The following is a 20,758-nucleotide window of genomic DNA, read 5'->3' on the forward strand; positions in this document are numbered from 1 at the left end:
TGAAATTATATAATTTTCTTATAAATTGGAAGCATAGAGTTATTTTTTAGTGTTAATGTTTTTCTACTTCATCTTCTTCATTTTTTCTCAAAATCATTGGTCAATACCTAGCCCTTGTTTGGTGGCTTTAAAATTTAAAAAACAGTATTTTTTGGAGAAAGAGGGGTTAAATGGTAAGAAATTTTTTGGAGTTATTACTTGTTGAATACTTTATTGTGTAAACTTGTAATTGAAAATAAGTTTGAGAAATAAATTAAGCCCACGTTTGGCCCCCATTCTCATTCTCATTTTTTTTCCCTCTTATTTTCAACCACACAATCTTCCATAAAATAATATTACGCGCAAATTAAAAACTATCATTCTTTTTTATCCACACATTATTCAAAAAAATATTATTCTAACCATTAAAATTTGGCAAGAATGGGGGCCAAACGGAGGCTAAAGAAAAAAAAAATGGAAAAATCAAATAGGAACAATAGATGATGAAAGTAAATGAATCCACTTGATAATATTAGCTATTATTAATGCAGCTTATTATGGGAGCTACTTGTGTTTCTTGAAATTTGTGACAAATTAAAAAAAAAATTCACTTCATTTTTCATTTAGGGTATAGTAGACAATTTGGTACCAAATTTGGCTATTTTGCAAGAGTTATCAAAATTAGACGCTTTTCAATTAACAAGCATGAAATTAAACTTTTTTTTTCTGTAAATTTCCGTTGATTGGATTTTAAGCAATTTCTTTATAGTTGGCAAAGTACAAGTGGTCCCATAATACCCGTTTTCTTTTTTTTTCTTTTTTTTTTTTTTTTTACTTTTTAATCAATAAATTATCCCCTAAAAATCCGTTTCCATATATACTCTGTTTTATGTGTACAAGTAATTCAAAGTAAAAATAGGGGTGATACAGTTTTCCCCACTAGACTTCAATTTTAGGTGATAATTTATTTACGGTGAAATCAAAAAGAGGGGAAGGGATAGAAGGGGATCCATTTTCATTGGCAACGGTCAAAAGATTGATAGCTATGTTGGCAAAATAGCCCCCAAAAGGGGGCATATTAAAATCTTCTATTTTATTATTTAGATACTCTTTTAATAATCGACCTTGCAACTGTCATAATCTCTATTTTTGGGACATCCGATAATTGATTTTCGGATTCCTTCTTATTTATTACCGTATTGATGATTATTAGCCACTTAGATACTCTTTGATTCTCATTTTTCTAAGAATGAGAATTAAAAATATAGTCGTTATAATATCCACATAAGAGATAGAAAATAAAATATGATTACTTGATATAATGGATAGCGATCATATTTTTTTATTTTTGTGACCAAAAAATAAGAATCAAACGGGACATAAATATATGGAACCAAAAACTTATAAGTGATAGATCACATGGAAAAGCAGTGTTGATTTTTGCACTAAAGTACAAGGATGACTGACTTATAATGAAGTCAATTCCGTTCAGTAGCTTTCTCGAGCAATCTTTCTAAGAAAAATCAACAAATGTATAATTCCATGAATAATTCTACTTGTACAATTGAGGTTGACAACCCCGATTAACAATGTACTCACATGAGAGGGGACTCACGATTTTTTTATTAAGCGTGGGCCCTCCTCCTATATGTGTACATTGTCAACCGGGATTATCAACTTCGATTGTACAAGTAGCATAACTCTAATTCCATTGACTTGTCTACCCCCAAAGACTTGAGAGTCTTTTAAGTCTTCCTATCCTACTTTTTTATATAACAAACCTCCATTAATGCATCCCAACATTCTTTAGCATTAATTAGGCCCTCAATCCCCGCTAAAAATCATGCCCTTCTTTCCTCTCCTCTCCTTTCTCCTCCACCTCTTAACCATTGCTCTCTCCGCCACTCCACCGTACAATGCCAGCGAACAAATCTTCATCGACTGCGGCTCAAATGACTCGCGCACACCCATTTATAGCAACCTTTTCTGGAAAAGCGACACTTTTGTGCCAAACATCGACACAGTGTCTATAGCCGGTAAGCCAACAGATCAAGGCTCTTCTGTCCGAAAATCCCCCCCTTATATGACAGCTCGTATTTTCAAATCCCAATTTTCTTACACTTTTCCTGTTTCGGCAGGACCCAAATTTCTCCGCCTCCACTTCAATGCTGCCACCTACTCCTCCTCCATCCTTGATAAAAACATATCCTTCAACATAAATGAATCCATTTTTACAGTTACTGCCAATGAATTCACACTTTTGCACAATTTCACACCCTCTAAACCCTCATTTAAGAAAGAATTCATCATTAATGTGGAGGATAATCAGATTCTTAACATAACCTTTTCACCTTCTCCAAAATCTCACGCGTATATCAATGGGATTCAAATAGTTTCGATGCCACACAACCTTTACTTCCCTGACTTCCCCATCAAATTTGCGAATCGATCGTATGATCTAAAAAATACATCCGCGTTGGAGACTCTTTATAGGCTTAATGTTGGAGGCTGTCATATCAAAATAAAAGAAGACACAGGGATGCTTCGTGAATGGCATCAGGATGACAGCTATATTTCTGGTGGAGATCTTAGTTACATGCCTCACGCAGTAAATCTTCCAATCAATTACACGGAACACACTCCAGCTTATACTGCGCCGGAAATAGTTTACACGACCTCAAGGGTAATAGCCAACGGAAACAAAAGTTTGGAATGGAGTTTTCCTATTGATTCCGGGTTTCACTACCTCCTCAGACTCCATTTCTGTGAGATTCAGCTGGCAGTTACCAATCAAAACGAAAGGGTTTTCACAATTTCAATCAACAATCAGACAGCAGAAATTGAAGCCGATGTTATTTTCTGGACTGGGGGCACTGGAATTCCTTATTTCAAAGACTACGTCACATGGGTTAGTGATGACGACCGCCATGGAGAGAAAGACCTGAGGCTTTCTTTGTTCCCAAACCTTATTTCCCAGCCTAAGTACTCCAGTGCGCTCTTAAATGGCTTGGAAATCTTCAAACTCAGTGATTTTAAACGTAGTCTTGCAGCACCAAACCCTGAACCTATACCGTTGGCACTGGACAATAAGCCCCAACGATCAACTTTGCTTTATTCTGTTATCGGGAGTGTGACTGGAATTCTTGCTGTACTCTTATTCATCAGCTTCTTGATTTTCCAGCTCCGCCGGAGAGTGAAAGACTCTGGCTCAAATGCCACGACGTCATCATGGATCTCACCTTCACTCACGTCAAAATCAACCTCAAAGACCAGTGGTTCGGGTTCATCGCTACCGTCTGATCGGGGCCGACACTTTGTGTTGGAGGAGATTAAATTTGCGACGGATAACTTTAATGAGAGTTTTGTGATTGGAAGGGGAGGATTCGGTAATGTATATAAAGGGTACATTGACAATGGTGCAACTACGGTTGCCATCAAGCGACTGAATCCATCATCGAATCAAGGGGCACGAGAATTCAAAACAGAAATCCAAATATTATCAACAATGAGGCACCTTCACTTGGTGTCCTTGATTGGATATTGTGATGAAAATGGTGAGATGATCTTGGTGTACGATTACATGCTAAATGGTACATTACGTGATCACCTCTGCAAGACTAAGAATTCCCAATTACAGTGGAAGAATCGTCTCCAAATTCTCATTGGTGCAGCGAGAGGATTAGATTATCTTCACACAGGCACCAAGCATGTGATTATTCATAGAGACGTTAAGTCGACCAACATCTTGTTGGATGAGAAATGGGTTGCAAAGGTGTCTGATTTTGGCTTATCCAAAATTGGCCCCACAGCTAGCACCACCTCCCATGTCAGCACAGAGGTAAAAGGTAGTTTCGGTTACTTGGATCCAGAGTATTACAAGAACCAACAATTAACACATAAATCCGACGTTTACTCATTTGGTGTAGTCCTATTTGAAGTATTATGTGCGAGACCTCCCATTTTTCCAGACACATCGAATATCCAAGTGAATTTGGCGGAGTGGGCTAAAATTCGTTGTAAGAAAGAGACTCTTGAGCAAATTGTTGATCCCAATCTTGAGGGACAAATTGCATCGGAATGTTTGAGCAAATATGCTGAAATTGCTATTAGATGCTTGGGAGATAACCGAACTGAACGACCATCAATGAGTGATGTGGTTTGGAGATTGGAGTATGTAATGCAGCTGCAGGAGGCGGCCGAGAACGGAAAAAAATGACTTGCCGATGTTCCCATTGTATCCATTATTTCTGCAAGGAGAGCCACCCGCACAGACGAAATATTTTCTTGCTCCGAGGATGTTACCTCAGAGCGTTGCTAGCAGCAACATTTTGAAGAGCATTAGTACATTTACTACTATATGTCACACACAGACACAGTCTGGGACTGTTTTCTATAAAATGATGAATCCAATAGGGCCCTAGGTTTTCCATTTTCCTTGTTGTACCAAATATAACAATGTTAGAAAGTCAAAGTTGTCCACTACAAAAGAACACAACTTCATTTTTGCCGAGGGTTGAGAAACAACATAAAGAACAAGAACACAATATACGGTTACATCAACCCAAAATCTCTGATTAACAACATATTCTTCACATTTTAAGAGTGCTTCAATTACATGTACTAAGAATAATGAGTTGGCATCAAAAAGAATTACAGCATAATGTTTTCTATAAATTGGCACGTACGTAAATTCTTGTGCCAAGGGTGCTGGCTTTCCAATATAGTAACAGAAGGTTATTTCTCGGTTACGCCGGTGCAGTGAAAAGTAAGCATTTCTATAATATCTCCGATAATGTATTTAGAGTTGGAGAGGTTGAAACAAAATCCCTGCCACCACCTAAAAAATATACCCATAACAGGTAGTAATTGATGAGCCTATTCATCTTTCGCGCACAAGCGCTCTGCAAATCAGAAAACAAATGAACGGTCATAAAATTGAACTTGAAAATTAGCTGAGAAGAAAATGCTTTCAACTACTTTGCAGGCACACGATAAAACGAAAATACATAAAGAAGTCTTCAAACATGCATCTAAAAGCAATAATGTTGAGTGAAACTACTGAAGAATCCAAATATTAAAAATTTCCTGGAAGTTTTTGATGCCCTGATTTCAGAGTGGACCAAGATGTATAATAGACATTGGCTATTAACCCACAGAATACATGGTGAAAGACTAAAACGTAAAAGAAGTATGAAGCAGTCAACAGCTTAAGCTCCACGAATTATTTATTTAACAGAAAATAACATGTTAAGGACTTAATCCTATTATCACGCTTACTAGAGAAATCATGGATGCCGACAAAAAAAATGAAAAATAAATAATTTAGAAGAGAAATTAAAGAAGCCTACTTAGATACTCATAGGCCAGTATCATTGTAGTTCCCCAAGCTGACATACTGAAAAATCTTGGTCCCAGACCTCTATACAAACCAGCCCATCCATCCTCCGCCATCAATTTTTTAACTACTTGTCTTGCAGTGGGTCTCTTTTCATTCCCTATCACCTGCAAGACACCCAAAAAATTGAAATAAAATCAGAAGCCTTGCGAAAACTGTCTTAATGTGCAACTGAACCATGCCATGTCTAAAACTCTAATAAAAAGACTCAGTGAAGCAATCAAAATTGTTAAATGTTTTAAAAATGAGAATTTTTGAACTATTGTTCTTCATACCAAAAGGATATTAACATTGAAAGCAAAAAAATAATTTTTTATTTTTATTTTTTATTTTTTATGTGAACATTGTTTTCAACTGCAACTCCAAGATTAGAGCTAATGCATGAGTTCTAGGACTAGACCAACTCTCCTTTGTTAAGAAGCACCGAAACGAACACGAGTGTCCAACATGTCGACACATAATTTTTCAAACAAGTATAAATATATTACGTCATCAATAAGTTGATTAAATATTTTTTATTTTATTTATATTTTTAACTTAATTTTTTAAATTTTTTTATGTCCAAGAAAAAATCGAAGGGTTGGAGCAAGAAGAGTTTTCTCTTGAAATGGAGCCTAAAGCTTTCTGCAAATGAAATTGATTTGCTTCTTGTGTAAGTTCGCATTTCATCAAATAATGGGTAAAATAATTATTTAGCTGATAAAAAAGTTGTTCACTGTTTAAAATTAGTAAATATTTGACTTAACATGCAATTCTTCTATCACTAAATAAAATGTAAATCCACTTTAAAAAAACTTTACCCACGTTAAAAAGTTAAAAATAAAAATAAAAAATAAAAAAATTTGACACACTTTAAAATCAAAAAGGCCCACTTTAAACAATTTGACCCAATTACCAAAACCTTCAAATTGAAAATACAATTCTCATCTTCCACAAAATAGGTTTTTATGACAAAATCCATACCACCCATGCGATGCTATCAAGTTAAATCCATTGTGGATGCCTGAAATTGCCAAGAGCCCATTAAACTTTGGGGCTAGAGACACTAAAATTTAGCTAAATCAGCATGGTAGGGTTAGTTTTTTATTTGATTTTTTATTTTTTCATCTTTATCGATACTCAAAGATCCAAAAAAAATAAAGGTACATGACACCGGCATGCTGGGACATGTACGGCAATGCCAACACAAGTCCGACACCAATACATTCGAGTTGGAAGTGTGTCCGTGCTTCCCAGCTCGTTAGTCCTCCATGGCTCAGGTTTTTCCCATCCACAAATTAGCAGAATAGTGTGATTACAAGGGCATGTTAACGCTTAAAAGGACTTTCTCAGCTTACTCTGCTATAGTGGATCACTAGCAAGGTGCCACAGTTTGTGGGCTTGAAGGACTTAGCGTCATGATAAGTGGTATCAGAGCCAAAGGTTAGGCCAAGCCATGGCTTGTTGGAAGATCGTGTAGGCTAGTGTAATCGAAGAGGCTCGATGGGAGCAAACTCGTGATCGTGTAGATCACCATGTTACACAACTGAGGGGACAAATTTACAGTGAATGTTTGCTTCTCTGGAAAAATATAGGCTGGTTAGGCAAACCATGATGGAAGGCCAAGGAAATGGGGTGATAAGTGATTCGAGCTTTATTAAAAGTTAAGAGTGGCAAGCTTTAAAGAGTAGGGCAAGGTCACCATACTGAATATGACCAGCTCTACAACTTTTAGTGCCATAGCTTCCAAAACCAAGTTGTGTACTGTCTGATTAGCAACCTCTACTACATCTACCTTTACGATATTTTTTATATTTAGTATGTTTCGGATATAGCAAGCACCTTCCTTTTTTGACTATATGAAATCCACATTTTGACACCTAAGATTACATAACAAATAGATACTTCCACAAAAGCATAATCGATCTTCTAGTTAAATTCTCCGCTTTAGTTCTAGCTATTTCTGCACCTGCTGATCAGCCTGAATAACATATGAGGATCCCTTCTGCCCAATTGAAGGCACTGATGAAGGCAGAGTATACAGGGCATCTCTAAAGGGGAAGGAGAAGAGCCCCTAGTGAGAATTAGGCTTGATGGGGTGCGTTGATCGATGAGGTGGTAATAGTACCTGATTTCAAACTCCAACACCCAGTGATTGGTTTCACCTTGTGTCCAGGACACGCTTGAATTATATATTATATAAAATCACAGTTTTGTGATTTCCTTCTACCTCTATAATCCACCTGTCTTCTCATCCCGTCCCAGAATGCTCTCCTAGGTGGCTAGCCCTAATTTATCTTAAAGATGGGAAGAGGAAAGTGATAATGTGAACTAAGTTGCCATAATGACATGATTGAATAGAAGCTGGAACAGAAAGAGAAGCTAAATAAATAAAGAATACTAAAGGAAACATAAGAAACTGAAGCTTGCTCTTCTTTTCTATTTTGAATTTCAGCTTGCTTCGCCAAGTTGCCTGCCACTATCTACTGGGTGTACATAATACGTTGATTTAGTTATAATTTATGGAAATCTTTTCCAATAAATTCATATAGTTTCAGTCTGACAAGAAGCTAAGGGCCCCTGCTGCACTCTCATAGTTCTATTAAAAAAATCACAAAAAAAAGTTAAAAGAAAAATTATATGGCAATAGCCAAAATTTTTTGATTAAATCTGAGTAAGTTCATAAAGTAAAATACCAAAAAAGAGTTCAAATTGCACCATATCAATAATTTACAAAAGCAAGCAAACCTGTAAGCGAGTCTTGATAGTATCCAATGGGGTTGTGATGCAGGATGCTGTAGCACCTGCAAAAATCCCTCCACCAGCTTGAACCAACATAATGGTCCCTTGAGTTGGAGCAGGTCCATCATGCTCAGTGCCATAACCTAAGAGGCTGCCATAAACATCAGAGATGAGAATTATGTCACAAGAATGAATAACCCAGCTTGAAAGAGGAAAACAGAAACCCACAGAAAACAGATTTTGCACAATAACATTGTCCTATAAACCATGAGATCCATCTATTCACCGTTATCAAAAGATTCATGTTTATTAATCAAATGTCCTCGAAATGCAGGTGTTTGTTTCCATATCCAATGCGAGTAACCAAATATAAATTCTTTTGAACCTTCTTCTATCCTAATTACTATCGCCAAAATCATATTTGACTCCTAAAAGATAAAATCACTTGCAATAGTATTGAATATCTAATTAGGTTTTTGTATGATAGAACAGTCCTGACAATAGGTTATGCACGTGAGTCTGAAATAAGAAAGATAATAAAACACAGAAAATTAATAGCATAACCTCAAACTTTGTACCGTATAGATTTGTTTAGAGATGGAGTTATTGTACTTTAAGATTATTGTACCATAAAGTCTACAGATAAAACAATAACCTGAAGGCATAAAGAAAACCACATAAGAAAGAGGCTGACTCGAGACGAAAGACGATTCTGACAAATGGTCAAATAGTATACCTCCAAATTAAGCGTTGGCTTGAGCCATAACTGGCCCACCATACAGCACTTGATGGGGAATAAGTCATAACAGATAGACCAAATCCTCTGTAAAATCCCCGAATTCCATCAGATTTTAAAATCTTACGAGCTACATCCAGGCCACCATTATAAGTAGCGTGGCCTGAATATCCTTGCACCATCAACCTTTGACTAACCTGTGTAAAAAGATCAACTAAATGGACTTCGAACTTTTCAATGATCGACAAAAGTAGCAAGAAACAGTAAACCAAAACAGAAATCTTTTAAGATGGCAGTAGAGATACAATGCCTCAATAGAATCATTATATAAAAAGTAAAATGTTCTTATATTCCAACTCATGCATTCTGTAACAGTTCAGAAGAAAAATAAATAAAGTCAATGTGCATATTGAACACATAATAAATAAAGTCAATGTGCATATTGAACACATACTTTTAACTTTTGACGTGGTAATTTGACTTTATTTATTTTTCTGAAAAGTAATATTTTTGAAGAATGGTAGTTAAAAAGTATGGAAAAGTTTTGTGTCCACGTGCAAAATTATAATATTGAGAAAATGTGCGATTAAAAATAAATTTGGAGAAAAATGAGTTTAAAGAATATCTACCAATCAGGTAATTTATTTGAATTTCGACTATACTAATTCAAATTTAGTAGAGTTTGTACCAATCCATGGTTATGCTTACACTTACAAATTAATGAACAACAAAAAGATGGAAGAAAAAATAGAACAGCTGACATTACATGCAAACATACTGAGGTAGGGGAATAATTATTTGATGTAGGGGAATAACTCAGTAAATATAACAAGAAGAGATGGGGGAAGGGAAGAGAAGAGAAGAGAAGAAGAAGAACAGAGGTGGGGAAGAAGAAAGGAAAACGGTTGCAAGCCAACTTCATAATTTAATAAAAATTCATCAACTGAAAATAACAATGTAAAATAGGTTTAAATACTGGAAAATACTGCAAACCTAGAGTCAAGCCCAATACACAAGTCCATAAAATTAAAATAACCTAAATCCAACTAAAATAATTAAAACTGCTAAAATAATTAAAACTGGATGTCCTCATCAATTCTCCCGGGGTGGGAGAGAAAACTCGACCCTGTCGAGGGCTATATCACCATAAGCATCCGTCAATCTCCCAACCATAGGCTGAGTGGCTGGGCAAGCTTCTTCCGGCGTCTGTAGAAATGCGTCTGTGGCGATCTGAACCTGGTGTCCTCACCAACTCCTCTCGGGTGGACCGGAGGCAATCTGAGCCAATGAAGATCCTGCTGATTCCGATAAAACTCTAACAAATTTGGGTCCAATTGCTGTAGTGTCTCCCTGGAGATCCCTGCACAGTCACAATCTGGTCGACCAACCCAACGAATAAGGAAGCGTTGAACCTCTCCATCAGTAGTGAACACAGTTTCTTCATATAAAATAGTATCAATTTTTTCTTTGTGTGCTGTGAGAGGTGGTAGTGGGTTAGAAGGGGTCAAAGAATCAGGGTCAATGTCCACAATAGGAGAAGACAGAGGATCATCTGAGAGAATGAAATGGCCTTTATAAGGTTCAAGGTCCTCAACATTGAAAGTAGAGTGGTAACCAAGGTGTGGTGAAATGTCAACAATATATGCATTTGGACCAACCTGCTTTAAAATTTTAAAAGAACCAGCACTACGAGCTTGCAATTTAAAGGCGGGTCCATGTAGACGCCCCTCTGGCCTAATGCGAACCATAACGTAATCCCCAATGTTAAACTCAATATGTCGTTTGTACAAATCAGCTTGGAGTTTATATGTTGCATTACTAGCTTCAAGTTGTTTATTGATCTCAATATGCAAGTCACGAAGATGTTGTGCAAATGCTTCGGCCGATACTGACACTCTAGCCTATGGGGACATAGGGATGAGATCTAACGGTTTCCTAGGCTTGTACCCATGAACAGCTTCAAATGGACTCATACCTAGTGAACGATTTATAGAGCTATTGTACACAATTTGAGCTACAAATTTCGAAAGTTTTCCCGTACCAAACAACGTAATAGGTTACCAAGATTTCGATTAACTACTTTAGTTTGACCGTCAGTTTGAGAGTGGTAGGCCGTAGAAAATTTCAATTTGGTACCCATCTTGTGCCACAAAGTCCTCCAAAAATGGCTAGTGAAACGAACGTCCCTATCAAACACGATGGTCTTGGGAAGCCCATACAATTTGACAATTTCATTAAAGAATAATAGGGCAACCTTGGACGCATCCAACGTCTTGCTACAGGGGATAAAATGAGCCATCTTTGAGAAGCGATCGACAACCACAAAAATGGAGTCATGCTTCTTTGGGGTGCGTGGAAGTCCTAATACAAAATCCATACTAATATCTTGCCAAAGACAATTAAGGACAGGGAGAGGGGTGTATAGACCTGTGTCCTGCTTCTTCTGCTTACTCAATTGACAAGTGTTACAAGTACTAACAATTTTAGCCACGTCTTTCTTCAAGCTAGGCCAATAGAATTGACGTTCAACTTCCTCTATGGTCTTATCACGTCCAAAATGACCGGCTAACCCTCTTGCATGAATTTCCCACACGATGAAATCTCGCACTGAAGTTCGAGGGATGCACAATTTATTGGCTCTAAAGAGATAACCCTCCTCAAGTCGAAAGCCATCTGTGGCACTTGACTGTCCTTTTTGTAAATCGAGAAAGATATCTTTAAAATCGGGACACGCCTCGTAATCCTCCTTAAGTCTTTCAAAACCGATGACCTTGACGCTCATGATCGACAAAAGGGAGACACGACGACTTAACGCATCAGCTGCTTGGTTCTCTACGCCCTTCTTGTGTTTTAAAACAAATGAATAGGCCTGTAAATATTCGACCCAACGACCATGCCTAGAACTTAATCTTTTCTGGGAGTTGAGATAACGGAGGACCTCCCTGATCATCTACCTCCACTAAGGGATATTCAACGTGCCATAGACTTCGTTCCGGGGGAATAACTCAGTAAGTATAACAAGAAGAGATGGGGGAAGGGAAGGGAAGGGAAGAGAAGAACAAAGGCGGGGAAGAAGAAAGGAAAACGGCTGCAAGCCAACTTCATAATTTAATAAAAATTCATCAACTGAAAATAACAATGTAAAATAGGTTTAAATACTGGAAAATACTGCAAACCTAGGGCCAAGCCCAATACACAAGTCCATAAAATTAAAATAACCTAAATCCAACTAAAATAATTAAAACTGCTAAAATAATTAAAACTGGATGTCCTCATCACATACCACATCAATTGGAACAAACACAGCTTGTGAACAAAGAGATCCTAACATCCCAGCCATTCCATTTGCTATAGCTGCCTGTGTAGGCTCTGATAATTTGAATGGTTCCATCATCTTGAAAGAAGCCACTTTTGTAGTCTCTAATGCAGTGAGAAATATAATTCTAGCAGGTACTGCTCCAGTAACGACTGTGCCGAAACCTCTGTATAAACCGGGAATCCCATCTGTTTTTAGTAGACCTTTGATAACGGAAAATGCATTTCTTTCTATAGCATCATGTGAAGCAACCTGCATCCTAGTCTTCACAACCGAAATTGGATAAAGTGCAACAGTAACACCAGTAAAAATCCCTGCCCCAACAACATAAAACTTGGTCTTATCAAGCCTGCAAGGGAAGACGTTAACATTAATAAAACTAAAATGAAAAATTATACATCGGCCTTCATAGCAAGCATATTAAAAGACTTGGAATGCCATCTAATAGAAGGTTTCTCGTGTATCATTGACATTCCTGATATTTAATTGAATAATTATCTAAGTTAATGGCTGTGTTTGACAACATAAATCTGAGATCTCATAATTGAAAACAATAAAATAAAACATGAATTGATAATTTCTTCTTCAGATCCAAAGGCTCCTAAGCCGAGTTGCCCAAAAAAGTATGCCTTCCTTTTGAAAGATAACAGAGTGGTGAAAATGTCTGCAATCAAGAGAGAGACCCTAAAACCTCCTGTAGAGTGCGTAATTAAAACTATCAAATGAACAGCTATCCACAAACTAATTGAAATTGAAATTACTCCACGTTCAGCTCCACAATTGCTCCCAGATGCACATCATAAATATACAATCACTATATTTTTCCTATTACGCATGTAATTAAGCCTACACCTCACCTTATCATGCATTCGCAACAACTCGGAATCACTTTAAAAAAATTATCTCCATAATGGAAATTGATTAACTTAAAATGTTTTCCCAATAACCAAACTGTCAGCAACTATCACGGAAATGTGTGAACTCTTACGCGTAAATATAACAAAAAACATATAAGCAAACAGATTAATGATTAACAGCTAATTATATATATATGATGAAGCTTATGTAGATTGTTGAAGCTTACTTATCCCAATTAATCTCCGTATATCCAAAAGATTTTCTATGAGTTCCAGCAGCATCCATCGGGCCAAATGCAGAATTAGGAAAAATGGCCCAAGACTTAAATTTCTAAATAGGGCTAACACGAATAAAAAATCATTATTTCCAGAGAAATAAATTTTTATGAAAAAATTTTCCGAAAATGACAAATGATTCTCAAAATGAGAGATTTCTTGGAGAGACTTAAAAACGAAAGATTTCGATTTGAAAAGTGGGTTTGGTCGCAAAGCCGTTTGCGCGGAAGTCAGTTCTTCGTTGGCGGCTGGGATCGTCTGCGCCACGGGTATAAAAACCATCACGGATATGGAGGAAATAAGTGGAAATTGCTCGTTGACTAACCCCTTATTTCCACTTAGCCTTTGATCAATTTACAAAAAAATAAAAAAGTATTTTCAATAAATAAATTGACAAACTTTGATATTTGCCCTCGTCTTCAACAAGCAAGAGAGGGAGAGAGCACATAAAAACCAAAAAAAGAAAAAAAAAATTCAAAAATCGCACAATCAACTGTTAAGGTCGGATTCGATCGAGCTTCAACATTCTGACGATCTACGCAACATTACCACCACCATATTTCTTAGAACAAAGTTAGAATTTTTCAGGTTCTAAACTTTTTATTTTCCATTTGAATTATTTTGTGGATTATATTTTGTTATTATTGATGTAAATTCTTCATTATTGGTGATTGAATTGGGTGATGAGCTAACTGGGGCTTGTCTCTGGGGTTGAGCTCAAATCACCATTTTCGGTGAGGCAATTGGCTTAGCCGATCCTCTCTTTTTTTCATATTTTTTTTTATTTTTTTCCTTTTTTTATTTAATTTCTTTTGTTTTATTAAAATTTTTTAAAATTTATTTTTATACATTGTTTTTTAATTTATTTTTTTTGAAATTAATTTTGATTTCTTTCTTAGTTTGATTTAAATTATTTTTAATTCATCTATAAAACGTAATTTTTTCAATTTAAATTAAATATTATTTATTTTTAATTTTAATTATTTCAATTTAAATTTTAAATACTTTATAATAGCTTTTTTTGCCCTTTCCTTTATCTTTTTTCTCTCTCTCTCTCTCTTTTCCTTTTGTTCAATTTTTCTGTTTACATTATATATATATTTTTAAATTGTTAAAACCAAATGAGCGAATTTCTTTTTTTTCTTTTATTTTTTAATTTAAAACTCTTTAATTTTAATAATTTCTTTTTGTTTTAAATTTGTATATATAATATTTATATTATAGATAATATTGTAGAATGATATTAATTATATAATAATCTTTCAAATGAATCTACGTCTTGCGTATAGTAGTTACGATTCGGTTCGCTTAATTTTTTGTTATTATGCTTTATTCCATTATCTCTTGTACAATGTTCTAATATTTTGAATTTTTATAGGATGGATTATCATCTATACGTAGAGTTGAGACGAATGTCAAGCAAAGCTAGCACGTAGCTTTGACAGTTTCACCACTGTATTGAAGCTGCTCGATGATCAACATGCAGATATGCTTCGCCAGTCCTTTTTGGGGCCCCTGCACTAGTTGAGAGATGTGCAGTACTCGGGTCAGATTATCGATGCACTTCTATGTCTGCGGCTGAGTCCAGTCGACGGCGATGCCCTCCACTTTGACCTCGGGGGCAAAGTCGCCAGTTTCTTCATGTTTGAGTTCACCCTGGACTGAAAATTTTGGGTGATGAAGCAGCTAGTGACGGGACTCAGATTATATAAAAAAATTGAAGGAAAATAAGGCAGCAAGCCTAATGCCTATATATTGATGGAAAAAAAATGAAGGAAAATAAGGCAGCAGCGTGCTACCTCGTTGCTGCCATTTTTCTAGGGCAGCAGGTTGCTGCCTATATATTGATAAAAAAAAGGAGCAAAAAAAGCGAGCCTGCCCGGCTAGGGTTGGCTTGGCTAGGCTTGTGCCCGAGAAAAAGCTCGAACATTTTACCCAAGCCAAGCTCGAGCCAAAAATTTCGATTTGTTGACATCCCTAATAGGGCTGGAGATGTTTCGAGGACAACGTACACGTTTTTACCAGATCGCACTCGAAGCCTAAGGGGTCCATGCATAAGTGCGACATCTATGGATTGCCCCTAGCGATATAAGTAAATGATTAACATAATCAATGTTGACATATTTTTACTATTGAATTTGTATGTAATAATTTATGTATTGCAGATCTGGGCGTATGAGATCGTCCCCCTATTTGCGAGGTGAGGGGAGACGTTGCCCTCGGATGCATCATTGACGAGCATCTCGAGCAGAGGGATGTCCCATTGAGAAAAATTATCGGCTCTCCTCGACAACCCTCATGTGAGCATTATATATTTGTAATTTATATTGTACGTAGTTTAAAATCTCATTACATGATTGCTAATGATTTGAAATGTCAATATATCAGCTTGAAGTAATAACTGATTGGATGCCGTCGATAAAGGAGGAGGCTCAGGGTCTTGTACGTGAATTAGATGTTTCGTACACCTAAGACGACTAGATATCCGATTCGATCCACGATCGAGACTAGGTAAGTTAGTTGAATATAATTTATTAATTACCGTTTTGTATGAGTTAACAATTATTGATTAAGTTAATAATTTATAATGTTGTTTGTGTAGAAGCACAGTCCAGTTGATTAAGCATCACCTTCGCCAAGGGCATCACCTCCTTCTCACCCCCATGCAGAGAACTTCCTCGTAGATCTCCCGCACATAATCAGGGTCATTATTTCGATGATCTGTACGCCCGCTTGAGTAGACTTATAGCGCAGGAGGTCAGCGCGCTGCGTCAAGAGCTGATAGGATTTATAGAGTAGGAGGTCAGCGCTGCGTCGAGAGATGATAGAGAGGGTCGACAATCTAGGACAATAGTTGGTAGAGAGGTTTGAAGACTTATTCGATGATATTAGAGGGCTGTGTGGCCATTATTTGGATCTTCAGGATGAGATTGCAACATTCTGAGGTAATATAGTCGGCAGGCGATGGTGTGACGAAAATGGTGATGGAGAGGGGGGTCACCGAAAGTCATAGTAAGATGTTGCATTGGAATCATTTTTCTAATCCATGGAGTAAGAACGGTGGTAGAGGAGGGGATGGCCCGTTAGGGACAAGTGCGGTGGCAGAGGAGGGAGAAACGATGGGGGCGAAGGAGGAGAGGACGATCGCCGTGATTGAGGCTAAGAAGCTTACTATTGACGTGCCGAAGCTGGTGGTCGGTAAGAGGCCGAGAGCGCCGTCACAGTATGTCGTCTCTTCCTTCACGGTTGAGACGAAGAAGAGGAGGTTCGTCGACTAGACGTACCTCAATCTATTACGGGAGATCGACCATGCCAAATGGAAAGCATTCGAGACTGAGTGGCGAAAAATATTGCCTGAGTAAGTATTGTATGATCTTAGTATATTACGATAACTCGTATATGCTTCGTTTAATATTTTCTCTATTTTTTCAGAGATAGTCGCAAAATAGCCCGAAGGACGATATCCGACGAGTACAAATGGCTCCATGATATCACCACTCAGGGGGCTTGGTTCGCCCACGATGTAAGTGAAGTAGTGATATTGTTGGTTTTATATATATTATGCCCCTGTTTGAGCCCCATTATTTGTAGATTATAATGAGATGAATAGTGTTTTTTTGAAAAATGAGTGGTTGAAAAGTTTTTGATTTACGTGTAATATTATTTTATTGAAGATTGTGTGGTTAAAAGTAGGAGAGAAAAAAATTCAATTTAATGTAATGAGAAATAATGGGGCTCAAACGGGGGCTATGTTTGATTTATTAAATGAAATAACTCTCTTTTTTTGTATTTCCTTGATGTAGCACATCGACTAGGTCATGGACTTGTTGTGCGATCGAGTTGAGATATATCCACGATTGTTCGACATTCCTGATCGAATAATACTGAACACCGATTTCTTCTGTGCCGTTACCATTGAGTATCCAGTTTATGGATAACGAGTACACAGTGTCCGAGTACATGCTCGAGATGGTCATCGGGCTATCTCGAGTGTTGGGGAAAAGTCATGGGAGGATTATATGCATATGTACATTCCATGATCGTGAATCATCACTGCGTGGATAGGGACCCCAAATCGTTCATGTCCGACATAGGGACAGCTCGAGCTGAACGTGGAGCCGGTGGATGTGACCGTTCCTCTGATGGCTAAACAGGCAGACTTGACTTTGCAGGATAGACTAGTCATTGTGCGGGACACGACCACAGCAAGACAGTCCGTATCGTAAGTATTTGTAAAAAAAATTTAAATTTATAAATTAATTATTTAAGTACACGGAGCAGAACTAACACTTTATTGTTCATTTGCAGGGGCCAATACGGAATGTTGGCAATCAAGTACATTGAATTTTTTGGTATAGTACATAAGGTTGATAGAATCAACCAATTATGGATACAGATTTGACAAAATAAATTAGAATGCGACTTATACGAATTTAATGGTAATCCATAAATTTATTTTAATTATTCTTTGTCGTAATTATTCTTTGCAATTTTTTGTAATTATTCTTTATAATATTTGTACAATTCTTTGAAATTATTATTCTTTGTACATTGAATTTTTTTTATCAAATGAAACAATTGCTTATTAAATTACGACGTAGTTTTAAATATTGTAAAATAAATGTAAATACTGTTTTTTTCAAATCGACAATATTATAAAATAGTCTAATTATCATTTAGAGGAACCTGACTTGTACGAAATAGACGAGTATGCCCTACTGCTTTGCACTTGCTACACCTACGTGGTCGAGAAAATTTTTCGATAGATGGTATTCTATACATATTTGGACGTCCAGGACCACGTGATTCAATGAGAGGTGAGGACAATGTATTGAGTGGGTGAATATGGTCAAGAACTTCCCACTCGACTTCGTTTGACAGAGGAAATATTATTTCAGCATACGACATCTTTCCAATATTCAGCCGTGTAATAATGAGAGCACAATGTTCTCACTGTAAATCTTCGATACATAGCCACTGCAACTGTATGCTCACATGGAAAACTCTCCAACTAATTTTTTTTACAAATGCATGTGTCATCAATCAAGTCCACCATATGTCGTATTACATGCACATTTCGTAGAGAAGCGCGACTCATCTACTGTTCGACATTCAACTGTCTCGCAAGTTCTGCAGCCTTGAATTGCATTTTCTCTTGCGCCGAGGCTAGCACACTTGTGTAATTCTGTGATTTCACACGTCGATCGTTAAACCACTACTGCAGTTTGGTACAGATATTCTCGATTCTTTTGAATAATGTATTGAGAGACTCCGCGTTGTTTGACATCATCATGTTTTATCGACATCTTGAAAAATACCTTTGTCGCGATACCCGATCTTCAGGTTGCCTTATATATGGTACAGCATACCCATGATGTGCGTTGGGAAAAACTTCAGCGATACTATTTATTAAAGATAGTTCCCAATCGGTTACAAATGCAAGTTCCTAAACTTCTCCGATTACTTCTCTCAATTTTGTAAAGAACCACCGCATCCACATATCATTCTTTCTTTCGACTATGCCAAATGCAAGAGGGTAAATTTGGATGTTGGTATCTTGACATATAACAATAATCAACTTGCCTTGATATTTAGAATTCAGTGTTGTACCATCGATTAGAATTCGAAGTTGCATAGCATTTCGAAATCCCTGAATGCATTGTCCAAGAGTCATGAAAAAGAATTTGAAGCAATTCTCGCACTCCGTCTCAATAAAAAATGGTGAGCCAGGATTAGTTTTCTTCATATTATGGCAATACCTGGCCAATTTAGCATAGTTTTCCTCCGTCGAGCCCATTAAATCCTTCAACGCTCATTCTTTGATCTTCTGGTAGCTCATGACTACTCCGTACTCTCAAGGACGTTATTAATGTATCCGATGGTCTATAGATCGTTTGTGGATCCTGATACTTGTGCATTATCTGTCAACCAATAAACCAAGATTGGACTTGCCTGTGATCATTTTGACGAATTTCCACTTCACAAGTATGTTTCCCTGTATACTTTCAAATTACAAAGCACTCATTTGTGTCTATCTGGGTTGCTCGTGAACACCAACAACAACTGTCATCTACGTAGGCGATCGTCAACAAAGACTTGTTCGATTTTTCACTTTTAACTCGAAGTTGTATTTCAACGTAATTAGGTGCACAACTTTCTACAAATCTTTTTTCATTTTAAATAGTTGCTCGACATACAAATAATTACTATCGGGAACCATATGCGAGGAGATAAAGAACGGTCCACTCGATTTAGCCCCTGAAGTCCCAACCTGCTCATTCTCTACCTGGACCAGAATCCCAAATAATGAATTAGAGCACTGCTTGGACATTGAGTGTTCCACTGCTTGTCAGGATAAAGCGATCAAATCCTCATTTGTAAAAGTATTTACATTTTCACCCTCTACCGTATCCCAAAATCATTTGTAAAAGTATTTACATTGAGTGTACTTGTTCGCATTCGACGACATTCTTCCTCACTAAAGTCACACGAAGAGGAGTCGTGTGCTTATTGTTCAATTCAAACAGATAGTTCACTTTATCATCATAAGAAATCGTTATAGGTGGAATCGGAATATCCGTATGCTCGATGAATTTAAATTTTAGTTCCATGCCATACTGAGAGGGATCAACATTCAGCTAGTTCTGTAAATCATTATAGAGTTCTGTATATGATGTACTTGATGTTATAAAAAACGGGATACCACTACGTCTATCGCTCGTCCATTTTCATACAGATCGATCTCTTTCATCAAATTCAAAATCACCAAAGTAACGAACTGGGACTATAATCATATTTGCATGACAAAACATAATTTCTAATTACAAGAAAAATATCAACGGCAATAAAATAGCAAAAAAAAGCCAAAACTAGTCAATCGTAACAGCCATCGGTTCGACTGGCTATTTAAACAATCGACTATCGACTACTCGCTATTAGCGCTTAACGGTCCGTCCAATTGCATTTTCGTACATACAGATAAATTTTTTCTTGTCAAATGCTTATAAAACTACAGATCTATTAAAAAATTTATATATATTAATATTATATGTTGAAATAAAATTTATTGATTAAAATGTACAATAATTTAACGAAAATAAAATAAGATTTGCCTATTTATACTTACCAATCCGAAAAGATTGATATAAAAAAAAATTTTGACTTCCACCTTCAATAAATTTTTCAGTTTTTGAGGTTGAAGAAAATGAAAGATGAGAGTGCTTTTATCTGTGTTGGAGTAAAAAAAAAAAAAAAGTTAGTTGATTTTGATATTTTAAGTGGGAAGTATTTGGTTTTAAATTGTTAACTAAAATGGTAGTAATGTCTTTTAAATAAAATCATCTTTTGTAATTGTATGATGTATTTAATGATTTTTTTTTTTGTCTTTTATCATTCAATAGGTCATTATGATAATATTCCTTTGTTAACAAGTCAAAGTGGATTTTCAATGGATTGACCATGTCGTTTTTAAAAGTACC

The 20,758-nt window shown here is 36.6% G+C and overlaps 2 protein-coding genes across 3 annotated transcripts; one reads left to right on the forward strand and one right to left on the reverse strand.

The window, feature by feature from the left end:
* The first annotated feature begins 1,729 nt into the window (after nt 1–1,729).
* On the forward strand, nt 1,730–4,626 carry LOC111372642 (receptor-like protein kinase FERONIA). Its single transcript, XM_022995025.1, has 2 exons — nt 1,730–2,015; nt 2,118–4,626. Exons 1-2 carry the CDS (start codon nt 1,823–1,825, stop codon nt 4,193–4,195), a joined length of 2,271 nt encoding a protein of 756 aa, XP_022850793.1. The 5' UTR covers nt 1,730–1,822; the 3' UTR covers nt 4,196–4,626.
* LOC111372643 (solute carrier family 25 member 44-like) lies at nt 4,531–13,585 on the reverse strand. Of its 2 annotated transcripts, XM_022995026.1 has the most exons (6): nt 13,232–13,582; nt 12,115–12,496; nt 8,832–9,028; nt 8,102–8,246; nt 5,328–5,481; nt 4,531–4,880 (listed from the first exon to the last, which is right to left on the reverse strand). In XM_022995026.1, the coding sequence occupies exons 1-6, from the start codon at nt 13,288–13,290 to the stop codon at nt 4,855–4,857; spliced, it is 963 nt and encodes a 320-aa protein (XP_022850794.1). In that variant the 5' UTR covers nt 13,291–13,582; the 3' UTR covers nt 4,531–4,854. The 2 variants fall into 2 exon arrangements, with proteins under 2 accessions (XP_022850794.1, XP_022850795.1); XM_022995027.1 differs by lacking the exon at nt 5,328–5,481 and having other exon boundaries at nt 13,232–13,585.
* Between the last annotated feature and the right edge of the window lie 7,173 nt (nt 13,586–20,758).

Source organism: Olea europaea, unplaced genomic scaffold (genome assembly GCF_002742605.1).
Source record: "Olea europaea var. sylvestris unplaced genomic scaffold, O_europaea_v1 scaffold1019, whole genome shotgun sequence".
In the NCBI taxonomy this organism is placed as follows: Eukaryota; Viridiplantae; Streptophyta; class Magnoliopsida; order Lamiales; family Oleaceae; genus Olea; species Olea europaea.

Excerpts from the sequence above, each read along its gene's own strand:
- LOC111372642 (XM_022995025.1), top strand. The coding sequence starts at position 1,823 with ATGCCCTTCTTTCCTCTCCTCTCCTTTCTCCTCCACCTCTTAACCATT. Across the intron at positions 2,016-2,117 it reads CGACACAGTGTCTATAGCCG|GACCCAAATTTCTCCGCCTC; the intron begins GTAAGCCAACAG and ends CTGTTTCGGCAG.
- LOC111372643 (XM_022995026.1), bottom strand. The coding sequence starts at position 13,290 with ATGGATGCTGCTGGAACTCATAGAAAATCTTTTGGATATACGGAGATT. Across the intron at positions 9,029-12,114 it reads TGTTTGTTCCAATTGATGTG|GTTAGTCAAAGGTTGATGGT; the intron begins GTATGTGATGAG and ends CTTTTTACACAG. Across the intron at positions 4,881-5,327 it reads ACTGGCCTATGAGTATCTAA|AGCGCTTGTGCGCGAAAGAT; the intron begins GTAGGCTTCTTT and ends TCTGATTTGCAG.